Here is a 20,464-nt window from a genome sequence, read left to right as displayed (position 1 = left end):
CTGAATACTGGGTTTCTTTCTAATTGGAGTGTTTCCTACTGCCTAGACTGTTTAAAACGGTCATGAGCAGATACAGGGTTGGGGTAATTGGGTATTTAGAGGGGATATGCAATTCTTTCCAGGATAGTAGAAAGGCCATAGCTTCCGCTGCGCTACAGAGGTGGCAGACCTAATTATTAATCACTTTCTTTCCTTTAGTCCTATAAGATCAGTCCAGACCAATGGGTTGTGCCCATCTACCAGCGGATGGAGACAGAGGATAATAGTAGTTCTGAAGTGATTAGCCCCTTAAGGTTATTGTGCTGCACAGAATGTTCAGTATTTCGAATTGCCAAGCAACGGTGCTCAAAATTCGCCTGTCGCCAATATTGAAACAGAGACCAAATGTCTCAATCCGATCAGAACCTTACCAGCCATTGCAGCATATAATCTGCTGACATGCAGATATTTCACCAAATCAGGAGACATATGACATACAATTGGTTAGGAAACTTAAAAGTAGAGTCATTGGTATCTGAAAAACATAGCTTGTAACTAAGAGAAAATTAATCAACCAGGGAAGGGTTCTAGACTGGTCTGATAAGAAGGAAAGAAAATCATCAGGTAAGACATAACATTTCCTTACACAGCATCCTATCAGACCAATCCAGACCAATGGGCGGTAGTAAAGCAGTGTACACAATATAAGGTGGGACTAAAATATTGGAACACTTAAAAGACTGAAACTGGAATAGCCTTAGAGATCCCTCCCAGCAAAGCCCAGTAGAAAGAACCAAGACCAATTAGGAGGACTCTGGAAAGACAAAGGGTATGGAAGGAAGTGAGTTACATGATAAGTAGAACAGAAAATAGCACTGACAGACAATGGAAGAGATGCATAAAGCAAGAAACAAACCCAACTGGTGATTTTTCTTGAATGGGTCTTTGAAGGAAACAGCCTAAGACCAAAGCACATCTATGAAGGGAATATTGTAACTGAAGAATTGAATATTCAAAAAAGGGAATATAAGAAAGCTATCAGGAGCTGCAAAACCACTGTGCTTCCCCATCTACATCAGTGACAACAAGGAAAACCCAGAAGCAAACTGAAGAGAATAAAGGTAGACCAATGGGGTCTAAACAGAATGGCTATTGACTGACCTGGTGCCAAAGAATGCCCTATTCAGACATGAAAATCGAAATGTCATCATAAGAGAAAGACAGCATAAGGGCCCTGAGATATGCCTCATGAAATATGAGACAGACAGGACAATCAAGAATGGGAGCCTACTAGGCTCAGAATAAAACCACAATAGGAGTGGCCTAGTGGTTAGAGCACTGGTCTTGCAATCCAGAGGTGGCCGGTTCAAATCCCACTGCTGCTCCTTGTGCTCTTGGGCAAGTCACTTAACCCTCCATTGCCTGAGGTACAAACTTAGATTGTGAGCCCTCCTGGGACAGAGAAATATCCAGAGTACCTGAATGTAACTCACCTTGAGCTGCTACTGAAAAAGGTGTGAGCAAAATCTAAATAAATAAATATCATCAGAGACTTCCTTAAGTTTTGTAACAGTGGTGGCTAATGTCGGTGCTATCGAGTTAACTGCGCAAAACAGCTAGAGTACAGAATCACACAAAGTAGGTGGTTTATATAGCCTGAGCCATATGAGTGACTGGTGAAACTGTTCTAAATAGATGTGCAGAGTAGATGAGGCACAGTCAGCTACCAAAACTAGAGAAGACAGTCAACTGATGCAGTCAATCACCATAAGCAAATGCATCAAGAGATCATGTTACACATGTGGTAACTGGAGCTAAAGATATGGCTGTCAAAACTGGAAACATCCATGCTACCACTGTAGCAGGAGTTATAGAAGCGAGTGCGCAGCTATTTCCATACAGGTGTCCGCAGTAGTTAGTGCCATATAGTCAGCCGTGACAGGCAGTGCCATACAGGTAGCTATGGTATCCGGTGTCAGAGGGGCTGCAGCGGTTAGTGTAATACTGGTAGGTGCAATGGCTGTTATAACGCTGTTGGCTGCAGTGGTTGATGTTATACAGGCGGCTGTGGTGACTGGTGAGACAGCTGCAATAGCTGGAACCATACAGACGGCAGACTAGCAGTGGTAGCTGTGGTAACTAGCATCATTCAGGTGGCCGCTGCATCTGAAGCCATATCTAAGTTGCTGCATGTAATATGATAGCTATGGCAAGTGCGTGGATACTGCATCTGATACCCTATTTATGGGTAGTGCAGCTGAGGTCATACAGTCAGCTGCTGCTTGGGAAGCCACACAAATGTGCATCTAATATCCCACCAACAACTAGTATATTTGATACCCCATAGGTAGCTTTGCAACTGTCCCATATACACAGCTTCCATAACTGAGCCATACAAAATCATGAGTGGATACATAGGAAACGGTTGTTTATCTGATCCAAAAGTACCAAGACTAGGGGACAGACTATGAAACTAATAGGTTTCACATTTAAAACAAATTTGAGAAAGTTTTTTTTTTTTTTACACTAAATACACTATAAATTATAGAACTTGCTGCTCATAGTACCACAGCCAAATGTAAAAAGGGTTAGCTTCTGGAGGAAAAGATTATGCCCAGAGTCATGTAATCTCCATGTCAGAGCAACAAGGAATGGATTTACTTCTTGGGATCTTGCTGAGTACATGTAATCTGGATTGGTCACAGACAATGGCAGACCATTGGTCTGACTCACTATGACATGTTATGGTTACTTGCTCTGAAAAATTTACCACAAATTTACTATCATTGTGATTTGCTGGTGATTGAGTAGGTGTCATTACAATAAGCCAAAGATGAAATCTTCTGAAACACATAACATTGTTTCATACATTCATAATAGAGATTTCTTCTTCTTAAAAAAAAAAAAAAAAAGTTTTACCGGCATATAATTAGTTAGTTTGAAAGGCAAGATAACACAACTTGTTATGCACAGGTCAGGAAAGCTATTTATCTGTGTATCCTATAGATAAGATGCCCTTGCTTACCATTTTGATTTCCCAGTTTACATTCCACTGCTTCATGTTGCTGAAACGCCATGTTTTGATTGCATCACCAGTGCTTGCATCCATTCTTATGAGTCGGTTATAAGCAATACCTATCAATTCTTCTTTCTTGCCACCTTGGAACCTAGGAAAATTGAATTAATTTTTTTTAAAAAACAAAAAAACCCACACAGCATGATTTTACAAAAAAAAAAAACAAAAAACCAAAAACGAACCACAGAACACTTTCTACTATATTTGTTATGCAATGATTAGGTTGACAATTGTACAAAAGATGTGAGCAAAATCTAAATAAATAATCAATATGGAAATGAATTAATACTCTCAATATGTGACACATTGCTTTATTATGACTTAATAGTTCTCTGCCCCCTACTTTGCTTTATTAATATTTAACAGTTCTCTGCCCCCTACTTCTCTTTTTCCTATCTAAAGGAGGACCCTAATTTAACACATTTGCAACAGTTTACACCAGTTTAGGTCTCTCTGCTAGTGTGGAGAACAGCCAGCCCTACTATTTAACACTGTAAACTTCTACAGCATTTCCAAACTAAAGCATCTCAGAATGTTACTTGGTAAATGTGGCCCCACCTATAAATTCCCACCAATAAGAAAACAGTTCAGCTCATAAGAGACAATAGAGGGAACAGGCTGAAATATCGAAAAGGGATGCCTTACCTGATAATTTTCTTTCCTTTAGTTGCAGCAGATGAACCCAGAGACTTGTGGGTTGTGACCATCTACCAGCAGGTGGAGATAACGCTCTGTCTTCTAGGATAGAATGCTACTTGGTCTGCCAGTATTTCTCATAACAAAGCAGAAGGAAACAGAACTATAACATTTCTCCTTCCCTACAGGGAAAAGTGATAACCCCATAACTGCAAATAGGTAATCCGATTAAAACAGTTCACCTAAAAAGTAAAAATGCGGCAACAAATCCCAACTGAGAGAACTGTCAGAAAAGACAGGGTGGGCCTCTGGATTATCTGCTGCAACTAAAGGAAAGAAAATTCTCAGGTAAGAATTTTTTGTTCCTTAGAGTCAGGAGCAGATGAATCTAGAGACTTGTGGGATGTGGCAAAGCAGGGGGGGGACCCAAAGCTTTGCAGACAGCACCGATCCAAATATGCATCTGACTGAGCGGAGACATCTAAACAGTAGAGGCTGGAGAAGGTATGCAAGGAAAACCATGTTGCCGCCCTACATATTTCCTCCAGGGAGAACAGATGGGCCACCCAAAACAAAGCAAGCAAACCTATGAGCTACTGTATCCATGTTGTCATCCTTTATTGTTAGTAACATTTTTATTTGATCTCGCTTATATTTTCAAACGTGTCAGCTTTGCAACATGTGGACGTACACAGAGGAAGTATTGAGTAATTAGTTCTAAATTGTAAATCATTGTGTCATTTGGAGGGGCTGCTACTATGGAGCTCATTTTCAAAGCACTATTTACAAACTTCCATAAGTTGCTATGTAACTTTATAAGTCTAAGTGCTTTGAAAATACAGCTCACTGTCATCCCACAAGTTTTTAAACTTTCCTTGGGTATCCAGATAATTTATTTGTGGGTTTTATTTTAGGGTAGAAAGTGATCTTGTATTTTGCTCCCTACAGTAGTTAATCCCTTTTTATTTCTCCTGTACTGTTTACAGTGTTTCCTTTTCTAATTTTTGTCCTTTACTCTGTAATTGGTGAGAACTGGTCTGTATTCTGAGTGACCAAGGTGAGAGATTCTGCTGGCATGTAATTTGTGCATGGATCCATAGGAGTCTGACTTGTCTGGCTTTTCCAATAGGAAGCATATTGCGGTTCTGTATATTCACTGCTGCCTTTTTAAAGGTACAGTTACTGATATTTGTGTGTTCAGAATTGATGCTGTAACGCTTCCTATATAGGCTCTGAAAAGCTTCTTTGCAGGATTTAGTTTTACTTCACAAAGTAATTTGGCAGACAATCCTTTATTTGTCTGCTCCTTCATAAGGAGAAGGGGGTGGAAGGAACACAGTCAGGAAACTCTAGGGGCTTGAACTGGCTCATGTCAGCTTCAGAAAGAAGAGAAAGCAGTAGAACCAGAGGAAGGGACAAGACAACTTATTTTATTAATACAGCTTAATAAGGTACTTTAGATTTCTTATAAAGTAAAGTTGAGGGATATGTGCCACTGCAGTAATTATTTTCTAGGATACTGTGATGTGTGTTGAGAGGTTGACTACACTCAAGTCTACTATAATAGTAAAGTTTAAGTTATGGGGATAATGTAACTTCATTTCAAAATGCCAGTGTTTCCAAGGTTTCCATAAGTGTGCATGTGTTTTATGCTGATGCAGGACAAACTGTTTACTTGGAAATCCTTTATCACGTGCACTCTAAGGCATTATTTTGGCATATACCAAGCACTACGCATGCCTATATGCTTAGTGCCCCCATGTTAACTCTGCACCCCCCCCCCCTAAAAAAAGGGCAGGTCTGGTTATGCCCCTGATTTCAGGATTAATAAGGGAGGGGGGACTTATAAATAGTAAGACTGATTGTTAAGCAGCACCTGATTCTCATAACATGTCTGTGTTGTTGGCCCTTTAGGTGAAAACTGCATGAATACAAGGAGTCCCTATAACCAGCCCCACTAAATGACACAATGATTTACAATAAATTACTATAACTGATGAAACCGATACATCCCTCTGTGTACATCCGTATGCTGCACAAGCCAGCATGTTTGAAAATATATGCGAGATCAAATAAAAATGCTAACAATAAAGAACAACGCGGTGGCAGACCCCCCTCACGCTATCTCCTGTTCCCAATTTAACCTCCGTCCTTGTGTACAGCGGCAGGAGGCCGTTGCGCCCAACCCACAGCTGCAGCGTGAAAAAGCACCCAAAAAGCCCCAACCTGCTGCTTTCATAAAAAATCCCACAGGCGGTCACAGGAACCCACCCAATTTGGCAACTCTGATACTGGGAATACCGCAAATTGGCAACTCTGATACTGGCTGACCAAGGTAGAATTCTGTACTAGAAGACAGTTCAGTGCTAGAGAATAACATGGGGACAAAGTTTATCCCCGTCCCATCCCCACGGGCCCAGTCTTCATCCCATAGGCTCTGTCCTCATCTGCAGAAGCTTCTAACACTTTGTGAGCCTGAGCAGACACACCTTTGTGGGGTTCTGGAGCACCCTTAGAATCTGCCTTAATTCTCAATGATTGCTGCATATTATCCCCCCAAAACTTCACCCTAAGCTGTCCGTAAATGTGAGTGGATGTCAGGTAAAGGACATAACAAAGACGGAGGGAAGCCTCCTCCACAGCTCTACGTGACAAAATCACCAATGAGGTTGTGAAGGCCTTAGATCCCCATTTCTCACAGCTGGCTGAACAACTTACCTCAGTGCAGAATTTACTCTTGGATGTGTCCCGACGTATGAGGGAACTGGAGGTGAGAGTCTCCGACATAGAAGATCAAGCATAGGCCAGCTGCCAGATCTGGAAGCGCTTCAGTCACGACTTAGTACAGGCTGCAAAGCTATATCTGGAGAACTGTGCAAGGAGGGATAACCTCTGCTTCACTGGATTCTCTTGGAGAATCCAATGAAGCAGAGGTTATCCCTCCTTCCGGATCGTTTGCATGCGGCGCTAGAGGCTTGGCTTAAGGCACAGTTCCCACTGGCTCATGACACGGCCTTACCGCCTTGAACGAGTGCACCGCTTGGGAAGGAGGCAAGAGGCCGAGTCCTTGCCGAGACTGGTCATCGATAAGTTCCACATCTATACTTAAAAATCTGAATTACTGCGTCTCTACAAACAGCATACCGACACAGTGAAATATGAAGATATCCATCCATACCTTTCAGGATTACTTGATGGAACTCACTGAACGGAGAAGAGCGTTTACTCCTCTATGTGCTCAACTGTCACAGGGGAAGCTCCTTTTTAGGTTACTATACCTGATTCAAATTAAAGTGTTCTCGAATGGTGCATGGAGGTCTTTTACTACTGTGCAATGTGCACAGGATTGGATTAACACCTCGCTGGATGCTGCTCCCACCACTGATGACTGATAGAATTTCCCTTGAAAGACTTGCAGACATGTGATTATGGCTCTCTGTGAAAGCAGAGTGAACTCTGTGGAGTATGAGATAGATCTCAGCCTTTTTTTAAAGTTGTTTTGTTTCAATCACCTAGAACCAATGGTTTGGGGTACTGTACTGGGGTGCTTCAGTAGCATCTAGAAGTGAAATAGATCGGAGGGGACAGGGGGTAAGGGAGGGAAGGAATGGGTACTGTTGTGGATACTGGGGATGTTGAGGTTGAGTGTAGGGTGGGGAGGGAAGTGGTTAATCTGATACACAGCTTTAATGGACACTGGTACCTTGACTATTACTGGTGGCCATTGGTGCTTGGATTCTAATGCTCAACAGTCCGGGGGGGTTCTTGATTTATCTTTATGGTATTTGCACTGTTTTGCTTGACATGTTCGTACAATACCCCGGTAGTGGCTGGGACACTGGGACCATTATATATGCTTGGCATTTTGATATGTAGAGCTCATCTTTGTTCTTTCAGGGTGTGACAACAAATTAAATGTTTTGTCCTGGAATGTGTATGGGATCTCATCCCCTGAAGTGTACTAAGATTCTTTCTGTGCTTCAGTGCCAAAATGTGGATATAGCCAGCCTTCAGGAAACTAAATTAACTGACTCAGAACATCTTAAGTTGGGGAAGGGATGGGTTGGATCAGTACATTACTCCTCAGCAGTACATAAGAAGGGTGGAGGGGTAGTCCTAGTACTTAAGCATTTACATTGTGAAATTAAAGAACTTGGGAAGGATACTATGGGAAGCTATATTCTATTACAAATCAGTTTTCATGGATTTAAGTTATATCTCCTAGTGGTATATGCCCCTAATGCGTACGATCACCCATTTTTTGTCTCTCTGGCACGCAAGGGCATGAGGGATTTTACAGTACCTCTCGTGCTCACAGGATCCTAGACCCTTCCATTGATTGTTCACAGGGCAGGGTTCTCACAAAGAGCACAGTAAGGTCCAGGGTATCCATTATTTGTGTAATGCTCTCAATTTGGTGGACCCTTAGAGACTGCTGCACCCAAGGGGAGAGATCACACATTTATCCTGGGCCCACGTTTCCTGGTATTACAGTCCTTATTTGCAAATGCCCTTGTGGCTGAGCTGGGACCCCAGGGGTTATCAGATCACTCCGTTAAGAGTACAGCTAGAACTAGGAGATCCGATATTCCCATATAAGATTTGGTGTTTCCTGGCTTACTTGCAGGGGGATAATCACTTTAGGGAGTATTTGATAAAGAAGTGGCAGAAGCATGCAGAATTCAAACAACAATATGCTGATTCGCCTCATTTATTTTCGGACACTGCTAAGGCTATTCTTAGAGGGGATATTATTGTTTATGTGGCAGCCAAAATCAATCAAGGCATACTGCATTTGGGGAACCCCCCCCCCGCCACAAACTCACACCGGTTCAACAAGCCTATATCCTGCATGCTTTGCCTTCATCGAGAGAAGTCTTTATAAACATACAAGCTATGTTAAATAATTTAATTAATGAACGGACTCAAAGAATGCTGGTATTCTGCAAGTACCACTATCATCATTTCAGGAATAAGCTAAGGAGGTTGCTAGTGCAACTTACGAAGCATAGTCAGGGTTCGTGCTATGTAGCCCATTAAGGCTCGGTGGTGAATGCCTCTTAGGAGACTGCCCATCAGCTTTACTTATACTTCCAGCAATTTTACACAGCCCAGTCGTGTAATGCAGGCCCTTCTCTTGTGGATTATTTGTAAGAATCGGGCTTGCAGGTGTTGATGCCGGCTCAGCAAGAATTGCTGTAAGCTCCACTGCAAGCCAAGGAGCTACATTTTAGTTATTAAACAGCTGAGTAAGCATACCACTCCAGGACCTGATGTTTAATGCTCACGCCATCACTGGTGGGTCCGTTACTAGCATATTATGAGGAGAGTCTTGACAAAGAGACTTTCCCAGCTTATGCTAACATGGCATTGATTTCACTGATTTTGAAACCAGGGAAGCAAAGTACGAGCTGTGATTCTTACCGACCGATTTCTTTGTTAAGTTCAACTGGAGTTCTACAGAACCTAATAGGTGACCATCAAGTGGGTTTCCTAACAGGTTGACATTCTGTGGCAAATGTCCGAAGTGTTCCTGGCAACGTCTGCTGCACAACAGAAGGGTATACAGGGTGTAGTGGTAGAAATGGATGCTATGAAAGTTTCTGATCAAGTTGATTGGTCCTATCTTTTTCAACTTCTACAGTATGCAGGTTTTTCTGGCTGGTTTTATAGGGCTGTATAACTTTTGTATACTAAAACAGCGGCGGTGATGGTTAATGGGAGTCCATTCAGCCTCTTTTCAAATAAAGCGTGGAGCACAGCAAGGCTGTGCACTCTCCCCTCTTCTCTTTGCACTTTATCTAGAACCACTGCTCCGTATGATTAGACTGAACCCAGACATCAAGGGGTTACCTTTGGGACTTCACATTTAAAAGTTCTGGCTTTAAGATCTCGGCCTTTGCTGATGACCTCTTAACTATAATACAGGACCCCCAGGTGTCCTTACCGTCCCTACTGGACATTTTTGCTGAATTTGGGGATTACTCTGGTTTTCGTCTCAATCTAGACAAATCTGAGGTTATGACACTTCACATGAGAGAGGAGCAGTGGGAAAGTCTATGTTGTCCACTTAAAAGAGTGGGGGGTGCGTTTAAATACCTAGGGATCCAGCTCACCAAGGACCCCAAGCTGCTATATAGTGCTAATGTAGAATACTTGCTAGAAGACACCAAGAGAACACTGGGAAGATGGGCAGGACTACCGATATCGTTGGTGGGCCGCATCTCCTTGTTTAATATGGTGCTTTTCCCTAAGTGGCTATACTTTTTACAGACGATCCCATTGTATCTCAAACACCAGGAAGTGAGCTCTTTACAAAAACTGCTCTCAAAATTTCTGTGGGCTGGGAAAAGACCCCAGATACGATTTTCACAACTGGTGAGGCCTTGGAGAAACGGGGGGATGGGAATGCCGGACATTAAACGATATAACGTAGCATGTTTATTGCGCCACTTGGGGGACTGGTATCTGCAGAGGGAGGATTATACCCCATTGGAGATAGAAAAAGCGAGGTGTAGCCCCTTAAACCTGATGTATGTCTTACATGGGGCATTGAAGGACCTGCCTACAAGGTTGCGGACTAGTGTATTGGTGTGGCCCTTAAAAGCCATATGGAAGGACCTGGCTAGGCTGTGGTCCTTCGATCCTAGATGTAGTAGATTACTACCCCTCCAAGGGAATGAGGCGTTTCGCCCAGGGGATGAAAATCCTATATTGAGATCCTGGGGAGAAGGAGATAATGTACTTATACACTATTGGTTGGAGCCCAGTGGTAACCTTAAAACAATGGCCGAATTAAACCTAGACGTAGCAGATTGGGGGGTATGTTTTGCATACGAACAGCTTAGACATTTTATAGCTTCACTCCCCCGAGCTGCACTTGGTGTTGATCTGACCACTAAGATGGGGGATTTATTCGAGATGATATCAGAGGATCCTATTTCGATATCCATATTACATAAGGTAAAATTATGTATAATCATACCTGATAATTTTCTTTCCATTAATCATAGCTGATCAATCCATAGACTGGTGGGTTGTGTCCATCTACCAGCAGGTGGAGATAGAGAGCAAACTTTTGCCTCCCTATATGTGGTCATGTGCTGCCGGAAACTCCTCAGTATGTCGATATCAAAGCTCCATCCGCAGGACTCAGCACTTAAGAGAATTACACCCACGAAGGGACACTCTGCCCAGCTCACCACCGCCGAAACGGGGGAGGGGAATTAACCCAGCTCATCCCCACACAAGTGGGGGAGGGGAATCCGTCCAGCTCATCCCCGCGGAGCGGGGGAGGGACACCACACCCGCCGATGCGGGGGGATCTGGCTTATCCTGCAACCGCAACCGCGGGAGGAGCTGACTGACCCTACCACCGCCGAAGCGGGAGGGGTACAAAGCTGCCCTACAGCCGCACGAAGCGGGAGGGAGTGCCGGCAGAATTTAAATCTCAATCCAGCCCCGTAAAACGGAGGGGAGAGGAATGCAGCAGCTCACTGTAACACAAACTCATCTCAACTCTTGAAGAATCCAAGTGAAAGAAGAACTTGAACACGAAGTCCTCCTGAAGTAACTGAAGGCTAAACTTGAACCTAAAATTCAACCAGAATATAACAGTACAGATATCTGGGAGGGGCTATGGATTGATCAGCTATGATTAATGGAAAGAAAATTATCAGGTATGATTATACATAATTTTACCTTCCATATCATCAAGCTGATCAATCCATAGACTGGTTGGATGTACCGAAGCAGTACTCACCCAGGGCGGGACATAGAAATCCCTGACCGCAACACTGAAGCTCCAAACCGGGCCTCCGCCCGAGCAGCCACAGTCAAGCGGCAATGCCTGGCAAAGGTATGGGCCGAAGCCCAAGCTGCCTCCTTGCAAATCTCTTCCAAGGAGACGGACCCTAAGCCGCTGCAATGGCTTCCTTGCCCATCTTGCCACTGTAGGCTTAGAAGCCTGCAGACCCTTACGAGGACCTGTAAACAGGACAAACAGATGATCCGATTTCCGGAAATCATTGGTCACTTCCAAGTATCTGATGATGACTCGTCTCACATCCAGAAACTGAGAGCAGAGTATTCCTCTGGGTAGACCTCCCTACGAAAGGAAGGGAGACAGAGCTGCTGAATCACCTGGAAGCGAAAAACAGTCTTGGGCAGGAAGGAAGGCACTGTGCGAATAGTCACTCCTGCCTCAGTGAACTGCAGAAAAAAAACTCTCGACATGAGAGTGCCTGGAGCTCGGAAACTCTTCTGGCTGAAGTGATAGCCACCAAAAAGACTGCTTTCAACGTCAGGTCTTTCAGAGATGCCCTCGACAAGGGTTCAAAAGGCGGCTTCTGCAATGCTCTTAGCACCAGGTTGAGATTCCACGCAGGCACCACTGAGTGCAGAAGAGGGCGCAGGTGATTAACTCCCTTGAGAAAGCGCACCACATCTGGCTGCGAAGCCAGGGAAGCACCCTTCAGGCGGCCCCTGAAGCAAGCCAGAGCCGCTACCTGAACTTTCAGGGAACTGAGCGACAGGCCTTTGTCCAGACCTTCTTGCAGGAACGCCAACACTGAAGAAATTGGAGCAGTGAAGGGAGAAAGTGAGCCTGCTTCACACCACGCTGCAAAGATACGCCAAACCCTGGCGTAAGCAGTAGAAGTAGAGCGCTTCCTCGCTCTCAGCATAGTGGCGATGACCTTGTCTGAGAAGCCCTTCTTTCTCAGACGCTGCCGCTCAATAGCCAGGCCGTAAGACCAAAGGGGGAGGGATCCTCCATCACCACGGGACCCTGATGTAACAGGCCCTGCTCCACTGGCAGCCGCAGAGGATCGCCGACTGAGAGCCTGATCAAGTCCGCATACCAGGGACGTGTGGGCCAATCCGGACCCACCAGGATTACCCTGCCGGGATGCTTTGCCACCCGGTCTAGCACCCTGCCCAACATGGGCCAGGGCGGGAACACATAGAGAAGCTCTTGTGTCGGCCACCGTTGGAGAAGATCATCTACTCCCAGGGATCGAGGGTCCCGTCCTCTGCTGAAAGAGCGCGGCACTTGACAATCGGCCGATGACGCCATCAGAACTAGGCTCGGCTGGCCCCAGCGCTTCGTGATGCTCAAGAACGCCTGAGCAGATAGCTGCCACTCTCCGGGCTCCAAGGTATGGCGACTGAGAAAGTCCGCCTTGACATTCATGACTCCGGCAATGTGGGCCGCTGACAGCTGTTCCAGGCTCGCTTCCGCCCACTGGCATAGATTCATGGCCTCCTTGGCTAGCGTGGCGCTCTTGGTACCTCCCTGGCGGTTGACATAGGCCACAGCCGTGGCATTGTCCGACAGTACCCGTACAGGCTTCAACAGCAGTACCGGGATGAACTCCAACACCACCAACCGAATGGCTCTGAGTTCCAGGAGGTTGATAGACCACTTGCCTCTGCAGGAGACCAGAGCCCCTGCGCTGTCCTTCCCAAACAGTGGGCTCCCCAGCCCATCAAAGAGGCGTCTGTCGTGACGACAATCCACTCCGGGGTCACCAGAGGCATTCCTGCAGACAACTTGTCTGTCTGCGTCCACCAGCTCAGCGCCTTGCGCACTGCTGGGTCCAAGGGAAGGCGCACAGCATAATCCTCCGACATCGGAGTCCAGCGCAGCAGCAGAGATTGCTGTAGTGGTCTCATATGAGCCCTGGCCCAGGGCACTACTTCCATCGTGGCCGTCATAGAGCCCAACAGCTGCCCGTAGGCCCAAGCCCGAATAGGAGAGGCTACTAGGAACTAGTCCACCTGAGCCTGAAACTTGACAATCCGATTGTCTGGCAGGAACACTCTGCCCACTTGGGTGTCGAATCGAACTCCCAGATATTCCAGGGACTGAGTCGGGCGCAGCTGGCTTTACTCCCAGTTGATGATCCACCCCAGGGAGCTCAAAAGAGCAACCACCCGGTTCACAGCTTTGCCGCACTCTGCATAAGAGGGGGCTTGGATCAACCAGTCGTCCAGATAAGGATGGACTTGAACTCCTTCCTTCCTCAGGAAGGCCGCGAAGACCACCAATACTTTGGGAAAGGTCCGCGGAGCAGTAGCCAACCCGAACGGGAGGGCTCTGAACTGGAAGTGTCGGCCCATTACTGCAAAACGCAGAAAGCGTTGATGAGGAGGCCAGATGGGAATATGCAAGTACGCTTCCTTGATGTCCAAGGATGCCAGGAACTCTCCTGCCTTCACTGCCGCTATAACAGAGCGGAGGGTCTCCATGCGAAAGTGCCGAACTTTCAAGGCCCAATTGACCCCTTTGAGGTCGAAGATAGGCCGTACAGAACCTCCTTTCTTTGGAATCACAAAGAAAAAGGAGTAACATCCCTTGCCAAGCTGATTTTCTGGCACCGGAACGACCGCCCCCAGGCGGATCAGATTGTTCAAGGTCTGCTGCACTACCACAGCTTTGACCGGAGACTTGCAGGGAGAGAGTACAAACCCGTCTTTTAAGGGTCGGCAGAACTCTAGCTTGCAGCCGTCTCTGATGACTTCCATCGCCCAAGCGTCTGAAGTTATTGTGGTCCACTCGCCCATAAACGAGGACAGCCGTCCTCCAATCTGCACTGGGGCGTGGACCAAGGCCCCGTCATTGGGTACTAGACCCTGGGGGAGGACCGGAGGGAGCACCTCCGGGACGGCGATCTCTGCGAAAGGAATGCTGCTTGGGGAGAAATTCCTCTTGAAGGAAGAAGGGGCAGAGGAACCCGACTTGCCCGGGCGGGGTACCGACGGGCTTCTGCAACCGTCCTCTGGAGGTACCGGGACGAGTACTAGCTCGAGCCCTGACCTCTGGTAATTTCTTGCCCTTAGACGTGCCGAGATCGGTCACGATTTTGTCCAGCTCAACCCCAAAGAGCAGCTTGCCTTTAAAGGCAATCTAGCCAGGCGGGATTTAGAGGCGTGGTCAGCAGACCAATGTTTCAGCCAAAGCCACCGCCGCGCAGAGATTGTCTGAGCCATGCCTTTAGCTGAGGCCCTCAAGACATCATACAGCAAGTCTGCCAAATAGGCTAAGCCCGATTCCAGGGCCGGCCAATCAGCCCTCAAGGAATGATCCGAGGGGGAAGCCCGCTGCACCATAGTCAGGCACGCCCTGGCCACATAGGAGCCGCAAACTGAGGCCTGCAAACTTAAAGCAGCCGCCTCAAAGGACGACCTTAAGGCCGCCTCCAATCTTCTGTCTTGGGCGTCCTTTAGGGCCGTGCCACCTTCCACCGGCAACGCCGTTTTCTTAGTCACCGCAGTGATTAAAGAATCCACGGTAGGCCACAGATAGGCCTCACGTTCACTCACAGCCAAAGGATAGAGGCGGGACATAGCCCTAGCCACTTTAAGGCTCGCTTCCGGGACATCCCATTGAGCCGAAATTAAGGTGTGCATGGCATCATGCACGTGGAAGGTTCTAGGCGGGCGCTTCGTCCCCAGCATAATGGCAGAGCCAACAGGGGCTGAGGGAGAGACGTCCTCCGGAGAGGAAATCTTCAAAGTGTCCATGGCCTGTAACAACAGGTTGGGCAAATCCTCTGGGCTAAAAAGCCGCGCTGCAGAGGGGTCATCCGCTCCATCCGAGCGGGGATCCGTCTCCTCCAAGGAAACCGCAAAGGACCGTTGGGAGACCTCAGACACGCTGCCCTCATCTACATCGGAGGAGACAAAGTCCTCCAAGGCCTGGAAATCAACCCGAGGGCGTTTACCTCTGGGAACCTCAACCTCTTTACCAGAAGAGGGAGCAGGGGCAGCGTTTTGCATGAGGAAAGCCTGATGCAGCAGCAAAACAAACTCGGGGGGAGAAACCCCCCAGACTGTGCACTTCCGCAGCCTGGGCAACAGCCCTAGACGCACCCTCAACCGGCGCTCACAAGAGCGGGGGAGAGACATGCTGCGCATCCAAAATGGCGTCCGGCGCGACACTCCGCGAAGGAGCCGCGCGGGAAGAACGGCGCTTAACTTTAGCCACTTTTGTGCCGTCGCCCAAATTAAGGGCGTTCATGGCATTAATGTCTCCAACCTCAAGGGCGGCCCACGAAGAAGCCGTCCGAGCCGCGTGGCCGGCCAAGATGGCGGAGGCGAGGAGCGGGGATGGGCGTTTATGGCGGGAAAAACCGCCACGCCGGAGGAAGGACCGGGACATTCATCGGTCACGAAACTGTCACCCAACAAGGGCGAATCAGGCTGTAAGACCCCCGCATCCCCTCTAGAAGCGCTCAAGCGATCCGGGGAGCGACCCTTTGCGCCCTCGCCCTCCGACGCCATATGCACGAGGAGAAGAATCGGGGAACCCCCTGCCCGCTATAAAAAGGTAAAATTACCTGCTTGCCGCTCCGAGCTGTAACGAACTGGTGTCCCAGTGAGTAGCTGAAATGAACGTTTAAATAAACGTCGAAATAAACGCCTTTAAGGACGTTTAAAATTTTTTTTTTTTTTTTTTTTTAACGGAGCCAGCGGGAGGGGGGGAGAAAAGGAGGGACCTGGCACCACCAGGTTTGCACTTGCTCAAAAGAGCCCTCAACCCCAGGCCTCAACAAAACCTAAGGATTAGGCTTGGAGGCCTAGCCAGAGCTGCTGCTGTGTGTGACCACCACCTGCTGAGATAGAGAACATACTGAGGAGTTTCCGGCAGCACATGACCACATATAGGGAGGCAAAAGTTTGCTCTCTATCTCCACCTGCTGGTAGATGGACACAACCCACCAGTCTATGGATTGATCAGCTTGATGATATGGAAAAGGCTGTTACTGGCTAGGTCACAGGGAGATCTCACACGAGTGGCAGCAAAGTGGACAGCAGACACACAAAGAGGGATCACCCCGGGAGATTTGTTGAAGGGTTGGAGAGGAGTCCTGAAATGGACGCAAAACGCAAACCTTCGAGAATACCAGGTCAGAGTGATATACAGGGCATACACCTCTCAGTCTCGACTGTGTCAGATGGGATATATAGAATCAGCCCAATGTAGACGCTGTGGTGCGCCGGACAATAACTTCTACCATGCTTTCTGGAAGTGCTCAGCTATAACAGCTTTCTGGACCAGGATAGTTAAATATTTAGAAAGGATAGGAGGGAAACGGTTAATCAGCAGCCTACGAGTATTCTGTTGGGTTGTCATGCTCCAGTGGAGGGGGGTACGAGATACCAGAATGTAATGGCCCATAAGGCTTTTTTGGTGGGCATGAAGTGCATACTTGTTAACTGGACACAAGAACTGAATCCCTCTTTTTGGCAATGGAGGAATCGCTTACATGACTTACTTATGATGGAGCTCCAGGACTCTCTGCTTAACCTTCAGACACAAAGCAATTTTTTCCTTACCTGGGAAGGATATATTAACACCTTATCCCACAGGGCGAGGAGTCATATTATTAATAAACTTGGAGCATTGTCCAAGCTTCCCTCGGCAACTAATGGAAACTAAATGGGAATAGAGTCCTTTTCCTACCACCTTCTAGGAATTGGAAAGAACAGTAGAGCAGACCAAGGCGGGGGGGAGGGAGGGTTTAGGAGGGGGGTAGTAGGGGGGGGAAGTCTATTTGGAGTTATATTAGCCCTTCCCCAGTATGGTATAGACATCTTCCGGGGAGGGGTAGGAGGGCCATCAGACCACAGGCCCCCTGGCTCTCTTGCGGAGGGGAGTAAATTCACACATTATGGTTTGATCTTAATTCAAGGCTTTGTGAATGTAAAGCAGACACCTGAAGGTGGTTATATTTTGGGGGTCAAAGCATTTGAACATATGGTGTCAATTGGTAGAAGGGAAAGATGGGGGGAAAGGGTTGTTGGGAAATTGCTGTTAATAGATCTTGTTGATTCAATGTTAGTTAATAGTACAAAGGGGGGGGGGGGGGGGGGAATAAAGTTAAAAGATTAATGGAGATGAGTAATATCGTACAATTTCCGTACTTGGTGTGTGTTGATTGATTGTAGAGACATTTACATTATGTAAACACCATTTTTGTGCTTCATTAATAAAAACTGTTGAAACCTAAAAGTTCTGGCTTACGCAGATGATATGCTGCTTACCCTATCCGAGCCCAAGACCTCCCTAACTAACACTAAGTGCGATAGAGGAATTTGGCTACTTTGCCGGGCTGATAATAAATTTGTCCAAATCAGTAATCTTCCCTTTACAAGAGGAGGTTTGTCGTGGTTGGAAAGAAAATCCTCACCTCCAATGGGAGGATCGAAAGCTGAAATATCTAGGTGTATGGATCTCATGCGACGATGCTTCTTGCTCATGTTAATGTCACTCCACTTCTAGGAATCATGGTCCATAAACTACAGACATAACAGCACCTCCCGCTTTCCCTCACTGGGTGGATCACTTTGTACAACATAGTCATTATATGTCATTATATCGAAATGGCTATACATCTTACAGATGCTCCCAACTGTTTTGTCTGTATTGCTCTATTGGTCACCTGTTGTGCAGATTTCTCTGGCAAGGAAAGCAGCCCATTTACCAATGGCAACACTTTTCAAACCTAGTGGCTTGGGGTTACTGAATCTATGGATTTTCTCAATAGCATGTGGAATGACACATACAAATGACTTGTTCCGTGGGACATCAGATTTTTCAGCTCGCTCTACAGAGATCGGTTTAGGTGATCCTTGGTATTTTAGTTTATTACACGTGCGTCAATTGAGGGAGAGCCCTTCAGGTGCCTAGGCTCTGTTCTATGTTCCTTTATGGAAAATTTTGCGACTAGGGTAAAGATGTTTGTACCACGCAATTACTTCCAATTTGTGGAAATGCGGAGTTTCCACCTGGTGTCGTGGGCTCAGTTTTTATGCCTTGGACTAGGAAAGGGGTGGTGTATTTACTATATGTTGTAATGGATCAAGGAACTATGTCTTACTTTGCTGATTTGCAGCGGACATATGAGCTCAGTAACCAGTTCTTCTTTCAATACCTTCAGCTCCGGTATGTGTTGTCACTCCCAGCGGGGGCCATTTCCGCATCCATTCATGAACATATAGTAGAAGCTTATTGGCTTGATGTGCAGCATTCTGTCCCTATAAAATGCTATCATCAATTTTTGCAAGATACAGAGAATGAACTAAATTATACACTCCATCAGGCTTCTTTTCGAAAGAGAAGGGCGCCCATCTTTCGACACAAATTGCAAGATGGGCGTCCTTCTCACAGGGTCACCCAAACCAGCATAATCGAAAACCGATTTTGGCCATCCTCAACTGCTTTCCGTCGAGGGGATGACCAAAGATCACGGGGGCGTGTTGGAGGCATAGCGAAGGCGGGACCGGGGCGTGCCTAACACATGGTCGTCCTCGACCGATAATGGAAAAAGAAGGGCGTCCCTGACGAAGACTTGAACGACTTTACCTGGTCCTGTTTTTCTTACGTCCAAACCACAATATAGTGCCCTAAATAACCAGATGACCACCGGGGGGGGGGGGGGGGGGGGGAAATCGGGGATGACCTCCCCTTACTCCCCCAGTGGTCACTAACCCCTTCCCACCCTCAAATAAAATTTGTAACAATATATTTTCCAGCCTCTATGCCAGCCTCAAATGTCATACCCAGCTCCATGACAGCAGTATGCAGGTCCCTGGAGCAGTTTTAGTGGGTGCAGTGCATTTCAGGCAGGCGGACCCAAGCCCATCCCCCCCCACTTGTTACACTTGTGGTGGTAAATGTGAGCCCTTCAAAACCCACCAGAAACCCACTGTACCCACATGTAGGTGCCCCCCTTCACCCATATGGGCTATGGTAGTGGTGTACAGTTGTGGGGAGTGGGTTTTGGGGGGCTCAGCATCCAAGTTAAGAGAGCTATGCACCTGGGACCAATTTATGAAGTCTACTGCAGTACCCCCTAGGGTGCCCGGTTGGTGTCTTGACATGTCAGGGGGACCAGTGCACTATGAATGCTGGCTCTTCCCACGACCAAATGGCTTGCATTTGGTCGTTCCATTATCGCCGAAAATCGGGGACGACCATCTCTAAGGTCGACCTAAATTTCGCAATTTGGGTGTCCCCGACTGTATTATCGAAATGAAAGATAGACGCCCATCTTGTTTCCCCGCCCCTTCGCTGGGACGTCCTGCGAGGATGTCCTCAGGAAAACTTGGTTGCCCCTTTCGATTATGTCCCTCCACGTGAACCACTGTAATGCGGATTTAGGGATACAACTTACAGTGGAACAGTTCAAGTGCAGCCTCTTGGCATGGGAATCTCTAGCTAAATGTGTAACAAGGAAAGTTACAATATACCCTATTTTTGCACCTTTACAGCTTTTTTTTTTTTTTTTTTAGCTAAGTTGCAACCCACAGCATGTTGTTTGAAATGCACTCATACTCCTGCCACATTGGGTCATATGTTCTGGACCTGCCCTGAGGTTCAGTCCTTTTGGTTAGCAGTCATGAATAATGTAACTTCCCCTTGGTGCTGGAAATGGAGGCCATCTGCTTTATGCTTATTTGATAAGATCAATTGTGCCTTGCCGGCGCCACAAGGCTAAGTGGACTTTATCAAAAATTCTATCCTGATGGGGAAGAAATGTGTTTTGAACTGTTGGCTATCAGATGAAGCTCCAGTTTTGGGCCACCGGCAGGCATTAATGCTTCAACTGGCAGCCATGGAATGCTATGGCATTAAAGATATAGATTCCACTCCAGGAAAGAAATTCCAACATACATGGGAGCCCTTTTGGATATCGTTGTCGTCTGAGACACGTAGTCGTCTCCTGAACTGTTAGGTGTGGTTGAGAGAAATGGTGGTACCAGTTT

At 46.8% G+C, this 20,464-nt stretch overlaps 1 protein-coding gene across 1 annotated transcript in view; it reads right to left on the bottom strand.

Moving 5' to 3' along the window:
* Positions 1-2,962: 2,962 nt before the first annotated feature.
* Positions 2,963-20,464, bottom strand: part of LOC115459091 (fermitin family homolog 2-like) — a gene marked incomplete at its 5' end in the record, with an annotated part of 121,901 nt that continues 104,399 nt past the window's right edge. The window contains 1 exon segment of the mRNA XM_030188957.1: positions 2,963-3,146. Coding sequence (XP_030044817.1) covers positions 2,963-3,146 — 184 coding nt within the window.

The sequence above is a fragment of the Microcaecilia unicolor genome, unplaced genomic scaffold (genome assembly GCF_901765095.1).
Source record: "Microcaecilia unicolor unplaced genomic scaffold, aMicUni1.1, whole genome shotgun sequence".
Lineage (NCBI taxonomy): Eukaryota > Metazoa > Chordata > Amphibia > Gymnophiona > Siphonopidae > Microcaecilia > Microcaecilia unicolor.
The sequence above is the reverse complement of the archived record's forward strand: the minus strand, read 5'-3'. Positions and strand labels throughout refer to the sequence as shown.